At 41.8% G+C, this 19,656-nt stretch overlaps 1 protein-coding gene across 6 annotated transcripts in view; it reads right to left on the bottom strand.

Annotated features, from left to right (window-relative positions):
• TUT4 (terminal uridylyl transferase 4) overlaps nt 1-19,656 on the bottom strand; it is a 130,259-nt gene that overhangs the window by 59,174 nt on the left and 51,429 nt on the right. For all 6 annotated transcript variants that reach the window (XM_079776916.1, XM_079776918.1, XM_079776915.1 and 3 more), the window contains 4 exons: nt 11,584-11,747; nt 3,679-3,795; nt 1,050-1,227; nt 10-98 (listed from right to left, as the gene is read on the bottom strand). In XM_079776916.1, coding sequence (XP_079633042.1) covers nt 10-98; nt 1,050-1,227; nt 3,679-3,795; nt 11,584-11,747 — 548 coding nt within the window. The remainder of the gene's footprint in view (nt 1-9; nt 99-1,049; nt 1,228-3,678; nt 3,796-11,583; nt 11,748-19,656) is intronic.

A 19,656-nucleotide genomic window follows, 5' to 3' on the forward strand; every position in this document is an offset into this window, starting at 1 on the left:
ATTACTTACCTTGGGAGGAAATTTTATATCTATATTAACATCACTACTTTTCAGAGCAAACTTAGTCAGAGATGAGCCATACAACCTAAGTGAACACTCTGGAAAAAAATAAAAAAATATCAAAGCATGAAAAAGAATGTAAATAATGGGATCTTAAACAACAGTGGTAGGGAAACTGCATATATCTCACTATGTCATTTAATTCTAGTACAACAATTATAGAAGAATTATATCCTTTTTAACTGACCTATAAAATAAAAATGTTTCTCAGAGGGTTCAGGAATAAAGACAGAAGAGAGAAATTGCTCATAAAAGTTCAATGTTTAAACAAAATTTTAGTAATAGTTCACTTAGGAATGACTACAAGTATGTTTAACATTTAATATGTAACAGTAAAGAATGTACAACCCAGCTATAGCTACTGTCACAAACTGCATTTATTTATATATATTTACATAAGAGATAACACTTTAAATGGGGAAGGAATCGCAGACAGTCAATGACAATGATCTTTAAAAATACCAAGTGAAGCCATTAATATCGCAAGCCTAAAACAAACAAAAAAATTCTGTGGCTTTCAAGAGTTCATAGAACAAGTTAATAAAAACAATAACATACTACAAGCAACTTTCTCAGACTATCAAATATTTCACTTCAAAAATCATAATAAGGCAAATTTTAAAAGGATCTCATCAGAGGGCAAGTTGAAAAAACCATGACTGGAACTTATCAGGCAAGTTTAGTTTCTTAGAAAATATAATGTCAGCCTGACTGGCATGGCTCAGTGGTTGAGCATCGACTTATGAATCAGGAGGTCAAAGTTGGATTCACAGCCAGGGCACATGCAGGGGTTGCAGGCTCCATCCCCAGTAAGGGGTGTGCAGGAGGCAGCCAATCAATGAATCTCTCTCATCATTGATGTTTCTATCTTTCTCCCCTTCTCCCTTCCTCTCAGAAATCAATAAAAAAATATTTTTAAATAATATTTACCCTAATTCAAGAGAAAGAGTTGTGTAATTTTTAAAAATAAGTATAAAATATATTTGTACCTGGTAAAAATGTTGTTATAACCTTTGACATTTCCTCCACAACCTCCTGACGAACTCTGAGGTCATCATCTGTTATTCCTTGTTCTTTTGCTAATTCAGTAACTGCAACACTTAAAGCTGCCAAGTGAGCAGGGGAAGGAGGTGGCAGAGAACGAAGCTCACTTTCTTCCTGTTTTTCCTGTTAGTGTAACATTTAACAACAATATATATTAAAAAAATTACTCTTTTAATGAGAAATAGACTTTTTTAAGAGAAAAATATAAATATATTCAACTTCTATGTGCCAGACTTACACTGAGTGGCTAGATTATTATGATCTCTGAACGCATAATAATCTGGCCACTCAGTGTACATCCTATATAATAAAAGGCTAATAAGTAAATTGTCCCTTCAACCAGGAGTTCAACCAACAGGCAGGCAAGCCAACTGCCCATGTCCCTCCCCCTGGCCAAGCTGGCCGGACCCCACCCATGCACGAATACATGCACCGGGCCTCTAATACACATACACACATACACACACACACACACACACACACACACACACACACACACACACACTCTGAGTGGCCAGATTATTATGCGTTCAGAGATCATAATAATCTGGCCACTCAGTGTATATTTAAGAGAAAAAGATAAATATAATCAACTTCTATGTGCCAGGTTTAAGGAATGTAGGATATAGAAGAGAACAAAAGAGACAGAGATCCCTGCCTTTGTGAAGCAGAATTGGAAGACTAAGAGATACTGTGGGGGAGGTTTCTATTAAACATTTAAAAATAAAATTTGTTATATTTTATTGTCTGCATAAATTCTGAAATGCTTCGTCAAAGCCAGGATGGTTGTTCTGCAGTTTAGTTATAATTTTTTGTTGTTGTTAAATCTCATCTGAGGATATTTTTTCCATTGATTCGGTGCCAGGCCAACGCCTGAACCACTTTGCTACATCAGCCAGGGCGTGTAATTTTGATGTGGTTGTGGGAGGATGCAAGTACCGCATTTACGATGCCGCCATCTTGACCTGAAATAGTTTTTTTTTTTTTTAATTTATCTTTATTGTTGAAAGTATTACAGATGTGTCCTTGTATTTTCCCACTGACCCTCTCCATCCCACACCTGCCCCTCCCAGGCCTTCACCACACTATTGTCTGTGCTGGGACCTAACCTATATGGTTCAGTGGTTATAGTGTCAGCCCATGCATCCAAGGGTCGTGGGTTTGATTCCCAGACAACGGCAGCAACGTACCTAGGTTGCAGGTTCATTCCCCAGTGTGGGAGGCAACCAACTGATGTGTCTCTCTCACATCAATGTTTCTCTCTCTCTCTCTCTTACTCTCTCTCTCTCTCTGTTTCTCTCTCTCTCTCTCTCCCCCCCTCCAACCCCCCTTCCACTCTCTCTAAAAATCAATGGGAAAAATATCCTCAGGTGAGAATTAACAACAACAAAAAAAATCATAGGCTCGTTAAATCTGAATGACTTCTTTTACTTCTAAGTTCTTGATTTTCTTCAATGTGTCTTTTTTTTAAGAAAAATGTATTGAGCACCTAGTATGTGTCAGATACGGTCTTAAGTGATGCAGAAACAAAAATAAATAAGAAAATAACCTGCCCTCTTGAATATTAAATACTGAAATCTAGAAAAGGAGAGAAGGCAAACATGTGTTAGGTTTTCTGACCAAGCGCTGCGGGGGCAGAAAAGGAATACCTAACACAGACTTGTTGGGAAGGTCAGGTGAAAGAGTATTTCACAGAGAGGATATACAAGCACAAACTTAGATAAGAAGTTATATATTATTATAACTTTGAAGAGAAAAAGATTAAATAGATAAAATACTAATACACTCTAAAAAGAAAAAAACACTCTGTTCATATCTAAGTCTATGAAATGCTCTAATAAAAACAACTGTAGAATTAAGAATTCTCAAAGTCTCTAGTTTATAAGGCCCTGCATGGTCTGGACTTCTCCAACTTCATCTCACATCATTTTCCTCCTAGCTTTGTTTGCTCCACTAATACTACACTCTTTCAGTTCCTCATATGCCATATCCTTTCCTGACTTATAGAGATCTTTATTCATTCTGCTTTTTGTGTAAAATGCTCTCAGCTTGCCTCTCCACACCACTCACTTTCTGCCTTTTAAACTATTACTTTGAGGTTCAACTCAAATGTTCACTTTCTTAGAAAAACTGTCCCTGTTCTAGACTAAGTAAAATATTCTTGTATACTTCTTTAGCACTACATTTCCCCCTTTAATAAAACTCATGATTCTTAAATCCTTATTCATTGGATGCCTTCACCAATACTTTAGAAACTCTGAGGGCAGAAACTACGACTATCTTATTCATCACTCCTAGACCTAAGCACATAAGAGCTCAATAAATATCTGTTGGACTAACTACACGTGACAGTTTTAAACTTAGGAATCAATGTACTTTAAAATGAGCAAACTGGACTCTGAGAAGGTTCCCCTCCTGACTAAGGTAAGGAGGGCAATCACAGCTTTCAACAATGTCACTTCAATTACTAATATAAGACTGGATAAAACTGCATTTTTACTTTCAAAAATAAAAAAGATTTGATATAGTTTTACCATTCAAAAATTAATAAAACATTTTGTAATAAGAACTTACCAAAATGTTTTTCTTATGTCGTTTCTCTTTTATATGTTTATGAGCTCCCTGGATATTTTCAATGTGAATTAAGCAAAGTTTGCATAGATACCGGCAATTGGTATATTCTGGTGAGCGCTGAAAAGTTAAAAAATGACATTTTCAGAAAACAGAGAAGTAAATTTTTTGTTATATATGTGAATGGCACAATTATGTAAATATAAGGACAAAAATAAGCATTGTAGGAATGTTTTTAATAAACAAATCAGTACTTATAAAACCAAGATAGTTGTCCTTTTCAAAATAGTCATCATAGATCATATACTAATTTCAAATAATACCATGATAATATTAAATATGGCCCGGTCAGTATGGCTCAGTGGTTGAGTGTCGACCCAGGAGGTCAGGGCACATGCCCAGGTTGTGGGCTCGATCCCCAGTAAGGGGTGTGCAGGAGGCAGCCAATCAATGATTCTCTCTCATCATTGATGTTTTTTATCTTTTCCCTCTCCCTTACTCTCTGAAATCAACAAAAATATATTTTTAAAAGTACTAAATATATTTGGTACTTATCTAATATAGTCTTTAGAATCCAATGTGAAATGAGAAAGGTAGTCTCATTACTAAGTCTTATTCCAATGCTACCCTTTTTTATTATCAAATAAGAGATTCAAAATATAGAATCCACCCTCAAATAAGAGATTCAAAAGAATGACTTGCAAATATGGGAAACAATTCCAAAAGCTGAGTTCTAAAAACACTCCAATTAATCACAATCTCATGGGAATAAATGGATAACCTCTTGAGGCTATTACTCTGAAGGAAACAATTGACACATGAAAAGTATCAGTCATAGTACTCTAGTCATACTCCACATATATATTCTTGAAATAATAAAAAACATCGTAATTCCAAAGTACTTGTTATGTGCCAGGTTCCTTGCTAGGTGCTTCACATACAATGTGACATTGTAATTCCATAATAATCCAATTTTAGATTGGCATTATCTTCATTTTATAGATGTGAAAACAAAAGCTCAAGTAGCTTGCAACTTTCACAAGAATACATTAAGTGGAAGATGCTGAATTTAAATTCATGTATTTCTTTTTTTTTTTAATATATTTTATTGATTTTTTACAGAGAGGAAGGGAGAGGGATAGAGAGCTAGAAACATCGATGAGAGAGAAACATCGACCAGCTGCCTCCTGCACACCCCCCACTGGGGATGTGCCCGCAACCAATGTACCTGCCCTTGACCGGAATCGAACCTGGGACCCTTCAGTCCGCAGACCGACGCTCTATCCACTGAGCCAAACCGGTTTCGGCTAAATTCATGTATTTCTAAATCCAAAGCCAACTCTCTAACCATAAGATTAAACAATAAAAAATTATAAAAATATTAAATGTGCTGAATTTTAAAATATTGTTTCTACTGTCTTACACTGAAATTCCAGCAATGCTCAATTTTTATCTGACTGATCTTCAAAAGGCTGCAACTCCTGACATAAAAATTCTCACTTCAGAATATTATGTACGAAATTCGTGCACGGCGGGGGGTTGTCCCTCAGCCCAGCCTGTACCCTCTCCAATCTGGGACTCCTGGAGGGATGTCCGACTGCCCGTTTAGGCCCGATCCCAACAGGATCGGGCCTAAACGGGCAGTCGGACATCCCTCTCACAATCCAGGACTGCTGGCTCCCAACTGCTTGCCTGCCTGCCTTCCTGATTGCCCCTAACCGCTTCTGCCTGCCAGCCTGATCACCCCCTAACCACTCCGCTGCCAGCCTGGTTGATGCTTAACTGCTACCCTGCCAGCCTGTTTGCCCCCAACTTCCCTCCTCTGCCAGCCTGGTCACCCCTAACTGCCCTCTCCTGCAGGGTTGATCACCTCCAACTGCCCTCCCTTGCAAGCCTGGTCCCTCACAACTGCCCTCCCTTGCAGGCCGGGTGCCTCCCAACTGCCCTCTCCTGCTGGCCATCTTGTGGTGGCCATCTTGTGACCACATGGGGGCAGGATCTTTGACCACATGGGGGCAGCTATATTGTGTGTTGCAGTGATGATCAATCTGCATATTACTCTTTTAATAGATAGGATAGAGGCCTGGTACACGGGTGGGGGCCAGCTGGTTTGCCCTGAAGGGTGTCACAGATAAGGGTGGGGGTTCCCTTGGGGTGTGGGGCGGCCTGAGCAAGGGGCCTGTGGTGGTTTGCAGGCTGGCCACGCCCCCTGGCAACCCAAGGGGAGGCCCTGGTATCTGGAATTTATTTTCCTTCTACAATTGAAACTTTGTAGCCTGGAGCGGAGCCAAGCCTGGGGCTCTGGCAGCCATTTCTGTGGCAGTTAATTCACCTTCTACAATTGAAACTTTGTAGCCTTAAGCGGGTGAGCCCGGCCAGGGTGTGCGGAAAGCTTTGCTTCCCCTGTTGCCGTCGGCAACCTTGGCCTGCTCTCTCAAGCTCCATTCTGCCGCCATTTGTTTGAATTTGTTTACCTTCTATAATTGAAACTTTGTTGCTTGAGTGGAGGCTTAGGCCTGCAACGGCTATGGAAAGCTTGGCTTCCTCTGTTACCTGGGAAACCTTGCTCTCTGTTGCTGTAGCCATCTTGGATTGGGGTTAATTTGCATACTCGCCCTGATTGGCTGGTGGGCATGGCTTGGCTGGTGGGCGTGGCTTATGTAGCGGAGTGATGGTTAATTTGCATATTACCATTTTATTAGAGAGGATATGATTTCCTTTAAATGGGGAATCCGCCCCAAATATAGCAACAGTCTTGCCACAGACTAAAAAATAAACATAGCCATCATGTATTCAGTATCTACCAACCTTAAAACAACTCTATGAGGATTCCCCATTTTACTGACAAAGCAAGTAAATCTCAAGGATTAAATAATTGCCCAATGCAACAAGCAAATAAGAAAATTCAGCTCAACATAATCATTCCAATTCTTTAATATAAGAAATTCTTTCAAATCTGTCCTTATTGGAGAATGAATTAAGCCTTCACAGAAACTTCTACTTCTTAAATTTCCTATCACAACTACTTCTTAATTCACCACTATTTTTTTAAATATACTTTTTATTGATTTCAGAGAGAAAGGGAGATAGAAACATCAATGAGAAGAGAGAATCACTGATTGGCTGCCTCCTGCACACCCGCAATGGGACCAAGTCCACAACCCAGGCATGTGCCCTGACTGGAATAGAATCCTGACCTGGTTCATAGGTTGATGCTCAACCTCTGAGCAATGCCAACTGGGCCACCAACAATTTTTTTTGAGCTCATACTATATACCAAACATAGTATGAGCTGGGTAATGTAAACAAAAGTAACCAAAATTCCTGTCCTTATGAATTTACATTCAAGTGTAGGGAAACATGTATTAAACAAATGTATAAATAAATAAATAGGAATATGGGAAGAAGTGTTAACTGCTTTTTAAAAATAGGGTCATCACTTAAGACCTTATTGATAGACTGACTTAAAGAAAGTGAAGGATTAGTTGTGTGGATATTTGGAAAGAGACATTCCAAACAGAGGAAAAATGTGAATGCTAAGGCCCTGAAGTAAGAATATGCCGAATATATTTGAAAAATTGCAAAAAAAACTAGCATGAATAGAACAGAAAGGTAATGGAGGCTAGATCATAAGGCCCCCTGTAAGGACTCTGGCTTTTATTCTAACTGTAAGGGGAAGGCATTGAAGGTTTTTGAGCAAAGAATTGCAAGATCTAATCAATATTTTAAAGGAATCACTTGTCTTCTATATTAAGAATAGAAGCAGGAAGAACTTATTGCTGCAATAATAGAGAAGAGAGATGATGTTGCCTTGGCTCAAGGTTTAAGAATGGTGGAAGTGACTGGAAAAGTTAGATTTAGGAGTTGAAAGCATAAACACAGAATATCTAAATGCATGAATATTGATGAGGTCTCTGAAGAAGTCATATAATCACTCATCATATGAATTTTTCAATTGTAAATTATTAACAGACAAGGACACATCACGACTCTTTTAGTAAGAAAAGCTTGACAGAAACTGAATGGGAAGTCAGCAGGCTTGGGATGACATCTCAATTAACCTTGGATAATACTCTTAACACTGGAGTCTGCTTCTATATAAGTCCTTAAAATGAAAAAATAAAAACTGCCCTATAGGGCATGATAAATAAATTCCACAGTAGCTAAATTCTGTTCAGTGCTTACCACATACCAGCACTGTGCCAACAACTTTACTTATATTACCTTATTTAATCCTCATAATAGCCCAATGAGCTAGGCGTCATTATTTTCATCAAATCTATTTTAATGATGATGAAATTGAGGTTTAAAGAGGTTAAATAACTTATCCAGTGGTATTAAATCAGTGACAAAGCTAGATAGAACCAGTGACTCCAAAACACTTAACCACTAAGCAAACTACCTCTAATTACTGACCAATTATGTACAATGTACTGTATTAGGCACAACAGTAAGTAACACAAAAATGTTCTCACCATCAGGAAGCTTCTAGTTTCACAGAAGAGACAAATAAAAATCATTTAAAAATTCCTTTATTATAGTTATATTTTATTTGACCATTAAACAAACACACTAATAACCCTTCTTAAAGTTTCTGCAGACCAACTAAAATAATAATTGCTGGGCATGGAGATTCTAAGTATTTCCTAGTCAATATTTAACATTTGCTATAGGGAATTTTACCCTTCTAATCTAATTGTTTGGATTTACTCCTTATTTTAGTTGGTACAGGTTAAAAGCCCAGCTGGTGTTGCTCAGTGGTTAAGTGTCAACCCATGCACAAGAGGTCACCAGTTCGATTCCTGGTCAGGGCACATGCCCGAGTTGTGGGCTCCATTCCCAGCAGGGGGTATGCAAGAGGCAGCTGATCAATGATGTCTCTCTCTTATTGATGTTTCTATCTCTCTCCCCCTTCCTTTCTAAAAATCAATAAAAACATATTTTTTAAAAATCACATGTTTACTCCTCAATTAGATAATCTATGAGTATACTGTGAACAAAAGGACCTGAGGAAATAAAAAATAAGTTGGTGAGAATCTTCTTAATGAGTGTCTAAAGCTGGTAGAGAAAAACGTTAATTAAGAGTATATTGTATTGCCCTAACCGGTTTGGCTCAGTGGATAGAGTGTAGGCCTGCGGGCTGAAGGGTCCCAGGTTCGATTCTGGTCAGTGGCATGTACCTTGGTTGCGGGCACATCCTCAGTAGGGAGTGTGCAGGAGGCAGCTGATCAATGTTTCTCTCTCATCGATGTTTCTGGCTTTCTATCCTTCTCCCTTCCTTTCTGTAAAAAATCAATAAAATATATATATTTTTTAAAAAAGAGTATATTGTATTGCCCTAGCTCAGTGATGGGCAAACTGCGGCTCGCAAGCCACATGCGGCTCTTTGGCCCCTTGAGTGTGGCTCTTCCACAAAATACCACGGCCTGGGCGAGTCTGTTTTGAAGAAGTGGCATTAGAAAAAGTTTAAGTTTAAAAAATTTGGCTCTCAAAAGAAATTTCAATTGTTGTACTGTTGATATTTGGCTCTGTTGACTAATGAGTTTGCCGACCACTGCCCTAGCTGATCTGGCTCAATGGATAGAACGTCAGCCTGCTGACTCAAGTGTCCCAGATTCGATTCCAGTCACAGGCACATGCCCCAGTTGCAAGGTTGTTCCCCAGTAGGGGGCGTGCAGGAGGCAGACGATCTATGATTCTCTCTCATCATTGATGTTTCTATCTCTCTTTCCCTCTCCCTTCCTCTCTGAAATCAATAAAAAATGTTTTGTTTTGTTTTAAAAGAGTATACTATATTGAAAACAAAAGGCTTTGGAGGGCTTGAGAAACAAAGGTGTCAGAAAGAAAAGGGATTATAGACATCTCTGCTGGTATTGGCACAATGATTTTACATCACTGCTGTTTAAACTCAACAATAAATAAAATGTTTTCATGCTCTAAAGCTTTTCTTTCACCTCACACCATTCTTTCTTACTACCATCAAATATCCATTCCACCCCAACTTCTTCCTTCTCCCAAGAACTGATCTTTCTGCTTTATATCCTATGTATCTTCCATCCAGTCCCGTTTATTTTTCTTGAAAACACATTTTTCACATTTCCTTTACACATCCCATATAATTTACCTACACCACCCTTCCCCAACCCATAGGTCAACTCCTAATCACTCCTTCTGACTCAGTCCAAATGTCACCTTCTTATAAAACATTCCTCAATTTTATACCTCTATATCCCAACTCAAGTTGGTCACTCCTTTGTCCAAGATCCCGTTTGCAAACAATACTGTTATTATTACTATTATTATGGTTTACTTATATGTCTTTCTCTAATTAGTAAACTCCTAGAAAAGCAGTATCATGTTTTTAAAAATGTCACACATATCCCATTTCAACTTTTTATCACCATATCATGACATATGAAAGGCACTCAATATTTATCTTGACAATGCAGAGCCAGAATAGCTACTAATTCTAGGCTTAGGAAAGAGAAAGAGGAAAGATAGAACCAAGTAAAACAGCAAATTGCAAAAAAAAAAAAAAAAGAATTCTACTAGAATCTAGTGAGACTAGCTGCACAGCCTAAACTCTCTCCTACATTATGGACCTCTACTCCTTAAATTCCTTTTTATTTTCATAGGGTGACTGCTCTGTCATAAGTTTATTAATAACTCAGAATTGCCTTCTTCAATTTAGCTATGACTTAATTTTTCTAAACTATACAAAATCATACCATTTCTTTATTATTTATCAAGGATGACCTATTTCCTTGTATACATACTCAAAATGCCCCAAGTATCAATTTGTGAACAAATTAGTTTACTATTCATTCCTGTAATACCTAGCAGTATTTTTATTAAGGCTAGGAATGTGTATTTTTAGGTTAAAAAGTTAATTAGTACTCAAGAACAAGATACCAATGGCTAGAATAACTCCTGATAGATGTTCAATAAATATGGGGGGGGGGGAATAAAAGCAAGGGGAAATGGAGGAAGTCTAGAACTCATGTAGTATTCCCTAATTCATTTCTGTCACTTCAAATAAAGTATTAACTTTGAATGGACAGAAACTGTGCCATTTTCACAAATAAATTCCCAATGCCTAGCTCATTACCTAGAACATAACAAGCACTCAGTGTCTATTTAATGAGTAAATAAATCAAGGGTCAGCAAACTTCTTTCAGAAAGAGACAAAGTAATATTATGGTAAATGTTATGCTTTGGTAAAAAGGAGATATTTTGCACTGGCCAGTGTTGCTCAGGGTCTCAGGTTCGATTCCCAGTCAAGGGCCCATACCTGGTCCTTGCCCTTGAAGCAACCAATCAATGTGTCTCTCTCACATTGATGTTTCTTTCACTCCCTCCCCCTTCTTCCTCCCCCCCCCCACCCCCCCGGCCCCTCTCTCTCTGAAAAGCAATGAAAAAAATATCCTCAGGTGATGATTTTTTTTAAAACGTAGCTTTTTATGCTTTGCGGGGCATATATTCTTTGCAGCAACTCTCAACTCAACCTGCCATGGTAGCACAAAAGCAGCCATAGACAACAGGTAAACAAATGGGCATGGTGGCGTTCCCAAAAAAACAACAACAAGGAGCTAAATGTATTTTAGCACAATTTAAAAAAACAAAACACACACACACACACACACAAAAAAAAATAAGAGGGTAGGCCACAGTTCATCAACCTCTGGGGATGAATAAATGAAGTCAGGCTCACAGATGTAAGATTTGCTAATCAAAGGGAGGGAAGAGAGAAAAGAAAGAAGGAGAGAAGTAGAAAGGAATGAAGAAAGTATGGAAAGATGAATGCTATTTCTGCCTTAGGAATATAAGAAAAATAACAAGAACTATACTTGGCAAAGAAAAGTTATGAAACACGCATTTCCTTCAAATAACTAAAACAACATAGTATACTTTTTCAAGTCGAAAGATGTGATCTCTTTCTAAACGTTCTTCTGCTTGTTTCAAGCCTAGCCTCTGCTCAGGTGTCAATGTAGACTCATCTATCACAGTGGCATTTTCTAAATAGTCCATCTCTGAAGAAGTTTCTTTATTAGATTCATCATTCTTCATTTTACCTAGAAAAGGAAGCAATCACTTAGTTGTCATCATTAGAACTGGTCAATTAAAAAAATTAATGCAAAACAGACATTCAATTTATACACACATAGAAAAAAATATTCTTTCCTTAGTTGTACAAGTTGGCATACCTATGTAAAATGTAAGAGATATAATACATCGCATAGAAATTCACAAAGAAAAATCTACTTCATGGGTCAAATGCCTATCCTATCTTGTTCTTCCAACCTACCTATCAAAAGAGACAAATGTGACTGAGACTTAGTATATAAGACTAACATAACAAAACCATTTTGTGGAATCTTTGAAGTAAATATAATAAAAAGCTCTTTTGAATCCCAAAGATTAGTCACTGAACTAAAGTCACTTTAGCAACTTCAAGCACTATACACTTGCAGCTAAAAGAACATACATACTCCAGACCACAAACCCACACCCGGCTCCTCTTTCTCTGCTTTCACTAAACCCAAGGATATACAGTATATTTTTTATTAGTCTCCTAACTAGATTGTAATCTCTTTAAGGCATAGATTATGTGATTTTATCTTTGCACTAGTGGCCTGGTACACAAAATTCGTGCACATTAAATGGGAATTAATTAGAGGAAACATTTTAATATTGCAATTTGCCCTTTGCCGGGGGTGGGGACATGAGCTTCACATCCTGGGAGACCCATGGTTGGGGACGGAGCCTCAAGTCCCCGGGCCGGCACAGGGGACAGGGATGCGAGCCTCACCTCCCGGGGCCTGTTGCTGGGGTTGGGGACGCAAGCTTCATGTCCCCAGGCCAGCGCAGGGGGCGGGGACGTGAGCCTCATGTCCCCAGGTGGCACAAGTCCCCGCCCACCCGCTCCTGCTGCACACGCAGCCTGATGGGTCATTACGTGACAGCATCCTGACCAATTTGCATATTACCCTATATTAGATAGATGTCCATCACCTAGCGATATGTATGTACCTGACATACACAGTAGGTTCCACCACAACTATGATTTTTTAAAATACTAATTGCATCATGTTATTCTCTTGCTTAAAATACTTTCTCAAAGCATTCAGAATAAACAAACTCTTTAGCTTTCACTAAACCCACAGATATACAGTATATTTTTTATTAGTCTCCTAACTTGATTATAATCTCTTTAAGGCATAGATTATGTGATTTTATCTTTGCACTAGTGGCCCGGTGCACAAAATTCGTACACATTAAAAGGGAATTAATTAGAGGAAATATTTTAATATTGCTAGTAGTGACCCGGTGCACGAAATTCGTGCACATTAAAAGGGGATTAATTAGAGGAAATAATTTAACCTTTTGCACTCGGATGTCGAGTGTGACTTGACACGGTTAGCATTAGAATAAAGGAATCGAGAAAAAAGCAAGCGAGTGCAAAGGGTTAATATTGCTATTTGCCCTTTCTCTATAATAGAAGTGTCAAAGATGAAAGAAAATTAGTAAAATGTATATGAATACCTTCCTCCTGTCAGAATCTGGGGCACACCATGGGACCGAGAGTCAAGTCCCCGCCCACCCACATGCACCTCAAAATCGCGTGAGACCCAGACCCGGCCCGCCCGCCCCCCCCCCGCCATTGGGCTAGATCCAGACCTGGCCAGTCCCACCCTTGTCAAGCCCTGCCGGGCAGGGGGCGTAACCTCAGATCCCCTGGCCCGCCATCAGGACAAGGGGCGTGGCCTGAGGTCCCCCAGCCCAGACCGGGGCAGAGGCTGTGCCTTGAGGTCCTCCGTCAAGCCCCACCAGGTGGGGGACACGGCCTGAGATCCCGTCAAGCCCCGCTGGGTGGGGGGCATGGCCTGAGGTCCCCCATCAAGCCCCACCAGGCGGGGGGCGGGAGGGGTGCAGCCTCAGGTTCCCCGGCCCAGCACTGGGATGGGGGCGCAGCCTCAGGTCCCCTGTCAAGCCCCGCTGGGCAGGGGCGTGGCCTGAGTTCCTTTGACCCAGCACTGGGGTGCACCTTGAGGTCCCCATCAAGCTCCGCTGGGTGGGGGGTATGACCTGAGGTCCCCTGTCAAGCCCAGCCAGGCAGGGTGGCGCAGCCTCAGGTCCCTGGGTCCGGTGCTGCGGCGGGGGGGGGGGGGGGGGTGCGGTCTGAGGTTCCCCAAACTGGTGCCGGGGTGGGGGGCGCGGCCTGAAGTCCCCTGTCAAGCCCCACCTGGTGGGAGGCGTGGCCTGAGGTCCCCTAGCCCAGCACCAAGACGGGAAGCGCACCTTGAGGTCCCCTGTCAAGCCCTGCCAGGTGGGGGGCACGGCCTGAGGTACCCTGTCAAGCCCCACGGGGGCGGGGGAGGGCGTAGCTTCAGGTCCCTGCTGATTGCTCATTAAGGCTCCTTATGGGAACTTGGCCTCAGCTGTGGGTGCATCCATCTTTGTGATGGAATGATGGTCAATTAGCATATTCCCTCTTTATTAGATAGGCTTTGCCCTTTGCCAGGGGTGGGGACAGTCCTTACACTCATGAAGGCAGTAGGCAGTAAACAGTATACAGTAATTCCAAGCTGTAGTTAAGTGCTATAAAGGAAAAAAGCATGTAACTGAAAGGGAGACCAACTTTAAATATGAGAGTCAGGGAAAGTGTCTCTGAAATGTTAAGCTAAAACCTCAAGAAAGAGAGCTATGCTATCTATATCTCTAACCTTATATCCTACCCTAACATTTCTTACTTCATTCGTACCACATATGCTAGAATGGATCACTGCTACTTCAAGTCTCAATATTTTTACATACGCTTTTCACTCCACCATCAAGGCCCTCTCCACTTCAACTAGTAATGTTTACTTGTCCTGAAAAATTCAGCTTGTCACCTGTTTCAGAAAATAGCTGATATTCTTTATCCTATATAATGAAAGTCTAATATGCAAATTGACCAAATGGCAAAACAACCGGTTGCTATGACACACACTGACCACCAGGGGCAGACGCTCAATGCAGGAGCTGCTCCCTGGTGGTCAGTGCACTCCCACAGGGGGAGCGCTGCTCAGCCAGAAGCCGGGCTCACAGCTGGCGAGCGCAGCGGCAGTGGCAGGAGCCTCTCCCACCTCCGCTGAAGGCGGGCGGTAAGGAGCGAGGGGTCCCGGACTGCGAGAGGACGCAGGCCAGTTTGAAAGCCCCCCACCCCCCAAGTGCACGAATGTTGTGCACCGGGCCTCTAGTATTTTAATGCAATGCCTATATCAGAGATGGAACTTAATTAAAGTGTGCTGAATAAACTAATTTGGATGTACCTAAAAGTACTCCTAAAAGTAAATGCTTAAGGATAATCAACAAATCTCTCCATTCTGCCCTCAAATGCCAACTACATGCCAGATACAATAACTCTGATGGTCAATTTTACCTTTTGACATCACTAATTTTCTGGACAAGAAATACTGTGCCTCTGGAGGTGATATATCTCCTACCATAAAAGTGGAGAATAGGAAGGCAAACTCTAGCTTCAAACATTAAAAGTCTCACTAGGTTAGCTAGGTGTTTCTTAAATTATTGTCGGCAGTCCTGGCCAGGAAGCTCAATTGGTTACAGTGTAGTTCCAATGCATCAAGGTTGCGGGTTCAATCCCTGATTAGGACACATACAATAATCAACCAATGAATGCATAAATAATTAAGACAACAAATCAATATTTCTCTTTTTCTATCTTTTGAAAAAATTCAATCAATAAAAAAAATTATTGTCAGGTGAACAATGATGCAATTTGCAACTGTGTCCTAATATTTGGGAAAAAATAATTTAGACTTTTAGTAATCCTCTCTAATAAAATGGTAATATGCAAATTAACCATCACTCCGCTACATAAGCCACGCCCACCAGCCAATCAGGGTGAGTATGCAAATTAACCCCAATCCAAGATGGCTACAGCCACAGAGAGCAAGGTTTCCCAGGTAACAGAGCAAGCCAAGCTTTCCATAGCCGTTGCAGGCCTAAGCCTCCACTCAAGCTACAAAGTTTCAATTATAGAAGGTAAACAAATTCAAACAAATGGCGGCAGAATGGAGCTTGAGAGAGCAGGCCAGGGTTGCCGGCGGCAACAGGAGAAGCAAAGCTTTCCGCACACCCTGGCCGGGCTCACCCGCTTAAGGCTACAAAGTTTCAATTGTAGAAGGTGAATTAACTGCCACAGAAATGGCTGCCACCCTGGAGGGAGCAGCAGGCTTGGTTCCGCCCCAGGCTACAAAGTTTCAATTGTAGAAGGAAAATAAATTCCAGATACCAGGGCCTCCCCTTGGGTTGCCAGGGGGCATGGCCGGCCGCAAACCACCATAGGCCCCTGGCTCAGGCCACCCCACACCCCAAGAGAACCCCCACCCTGATCTGTGACACCCTTCAGGGCAAACCAGCTGACCCCCACCCGTGCATCAGGCCTCTATCCTATCTAATAAAAGAGTAATATACAGATTGATCATCACTGCAACACACAATATAGCTGTCCCCATGTGGTCAAAGATCCTGCCCCCATGTGGACACAAGATGGCCACTACAAGATGGCCAGCAGGAGAGGGCAGTTGGGAGGCACCCGGCCTGCAAGGGAGGGCAGTTGTGAGGGACCAGGCCTGCAAGGGAGGGCAGTTGAGAGGGACCAGGTTTGCAAGGGAGGGCAGTTGGAGGTAATCAACCCTGCAGGAGAGGGCAGTTAGGGGTGACCAGGCTGGCAGAAGAGGGAAGTTGGGGGCAAACAGGCTGGCAGGGGATCAGTTAAGCATCAACCAGGCTGGCAGCGGAGTGGTTAGGGGGTGATTAGGCTGGCAGGCAGAAGCGGTTAGGGGCAATCAGGAAGGCAGGCAGGCAAGCAGTTGGGAGCCAGAAAGTCCTGGATTGTGAGAGGGCAGTCGGAGATCCCTCCAGGAGTCCCAGATTGGAGAGGGTACAGGCTGGGCTGAGGGACAACCCCCTGCCGTGCACGAATTTCGTGCACCGGGCTTCTAGTAATTTTATAATGGAAATGTAAAAGAAAAGGTAAAATCCTAGTCTTATTTCAAGATTTCATGAAAAAGGATAGCAGCAAGGAAATAATATAATATTCTAACCTTCTTCTCTATATGTACAACTTGCCCTGTATGACAATAATTTGAGAAACAATTAGTTTAACCTAGTGACACTTCTAATATTTTAATCACTTCTTAAAACATCTTTATGAAAGAGTCTGCCTTCCTATTCTCTACTTTTGTGGTAGGAGACACATCATCTCCAAAGGCACACCAGCAAATCCGACATAATTATCACTTTTACCAATATGAAGCATTAGAGAAAGCTCTTTCTTTAAAAGTCAAAAATAAATCAAATTATTGAATTTCCTGAAATCAACACCAAAATTAAATAATATCAGACATACTTTCCCAAACTATGCTTCACAGAACACTAGTTCCTTAAGGTATTATACTCTCACAAAAGAAGAGTTGAAAACAGGTATTCAAACTAAAACCTGCACATGAATGTTCATAGCAACACATTTACAACAAAGGTGGAAACGACTCAATGTCCATCCTATCTAATAAAAGAGTAATATGCAAATTGACTGTACCTACACTACACCCACAAGCCATGCCCACCAGCCAATCAGGAGCAAGTATGCAAATTAACCCAACCAAGATGGCTGCGGCCACGGAGCGAGCAGGAGGCTTGGGTTTCCCCGGTAATGGAGGAAGCCAAGCTTTCCGCACACCCTGGCCGGCCTAGGCCTCCACTCAAGACTACAAAGTTTCAATTATAGAAGATAAATAAATCCCAACAAAAATGGCTGCGGCCACGGAGCAAGCAGGAGGCTTGGTTCCGCTCAAGGTTACAAAGTTTCAATTATAGAAGATAAATAAATCCCAGATACCAGGGCCTCCGCTTGGGTCACCGGGGGGCGTGGCCAGCCTGCAAACCACCACAGGCCCCTCGCCCAGGCCGCTTCACGCCCCAAGAGAACCCCTACCCTGATCCGGGACACCCTTCAGGGCAAACCAGCTGGCTCCCACCCATGCACCAGGCCTCTATCCTATGTAATAAAAGAGCAATATGCAAATTGCCCATCACTCCAACACACAAGATGGCTGCCCCCATGTGGTCAAAGATGGCTGCTCCCATGTGGACACAAGATGGCCTCCACAAGATGGCCGGCAGGGGAGGGCAGTTGGGAGAGATGAGGCCTGCAAGAGAGGGCAGTTGGGGGTGATCAGGCCAGCAGGGGAGGGCAGTTGGGGGTGACCAGGGCAGCAGGGGAGCAGTTAGGCATCAATCAGGCTGGCAGGGGAGTGGTTAGGGAGTGATCAGGCTGGCAGGCAGAAGTGGTTATGGGCAATCAGGAAGGCAGGCAGGCGAGCAGTTGGGAGCCAGAAGTCTGGATGTCCGACTGCCAATTTAGGCCCAATCCTAGGATCGGGCCTAAACGGACAGTCGGACACCCCTCGAGGGGTCCCAGATTGGAGAGGGTGCAGGATGGGCTGAGGGACACACACACCCGTGCATGAATTTCGTGCACCGGGCCTCTAGTCCTATTAATAAAAGCCTATGTGGTCATCACACCCTCACGCCGCAACAAGCAATCACCAGGAGGCTCTGTGCGTGAGGCCTGGGGGTCCCACGGCTCTGCGCAGCACGGAGGCAGGACCCCAGGCTCCAGCCTACCTCTTTGGGAAAATCCATCGAGGAGCCCTGGATGGGTGGGCGGGGCCTACCTCTTCGGTGCAATCGATCTCAGAGCTCCCGCACTGAGAGAGGGCACAGGCCAGGTTGGGGGAAACCCCCCCCCCACTGCGTGCACGAATTTCATGCACCGGGCCTCTAATCACTAAATAAATGAAGATATAAAATGTAACATATCTATATGATAGAGTATTATTCAGCTGTCTTAGTCAGTTTAGGCTGCCAAAACAAAATTCCACAGACTGGTGGAATTCAACAACAAGAATTAGTTTTCTCACAGTTCTGGAGGCAAAAAGGTCAAGATCACAGTGCCAGCAGGATTGGTGTTTGATAGAAACTCCCTCCTTGGATTGTAGGCAGCTACCTCACATGGCCTTTCCTTGGTGCATACACTGAGAAAGATCTTCCTCTTCTTCTTATAAGGCCTCATGATTTATCAGCTTAGGACCCCACCCTTATTACCTCATTTAATCTTAACTACCTCATAAAAGCTCTTATCTGCAAATACAATTACATTGGGAGTTAGGTCCTCAACATAGGAATTTTGAGAGGAATGAATGCAGTTTATAGCATCAGCATTAAAAAGGAAAGAAGTACTGCTATATACTACATGAATGAACTTTAAAACATGATGTTTAATGAACGAAGCCAGACACACAAACAACATATATTGTAGGATTCCATTTCTATGAAATATTTAGAATAGGAAAATACATAGAAACAAAAAGCCAATTACTGGTCATCTAAGGCTGCAGCAAGGGGGAAATGGATTTCCTTTTGGAGTGATGAAAAATTTCTGCAATTAGGTAGTGGTGATAGTTGTATAACACTGTAAATGTACTTAATTACACTAAACTGTACCTTTAAAATAGTTAAAATGGGCCCTAGCTGGTTTGGCTCAGTGGATAGAGCATTGGCCTACGGACTGAAGGGTCTTGGATTCGATTCCGATCAAGGGCACATGCCCAGGTTGCAGGCTCGATCCCCAGTAGGGGGCGTGCAGGAGGCAGCCAATTAATGATTCTCTCTCATCATTGATGTTTCTATCTCTCCCTCTCCCTTCCTCTCTGAAATCAATAAGAATATATTAAAAAATAAAATAGTTAAAATGGTAAATCTTATGTATTATACCATACACAAAAAAGTTAAACATAGAGTTAACGACGACTCAGTAACTCAACTCCAACATATATATCAAGGAGAAATGAAAACATACATCCACATAAAAACGATTAAACAAATGTTCATAATAGCCAAAAGATGGAAACAATT

The sequence above is a fragment of the Cnephaeus nilssonii genome (genome assembly GCF_951640355.1).
Source record: "Cnephaeus nilssonii genome assembly, chromosome: 7".
Taxonomy (NCBI): Eukaryota; Metazoa; Chordata; class Mammalia; order Chiroptera; family Vespertilionidae; genus Cnephaeus; species Cnephaeus nilssonii.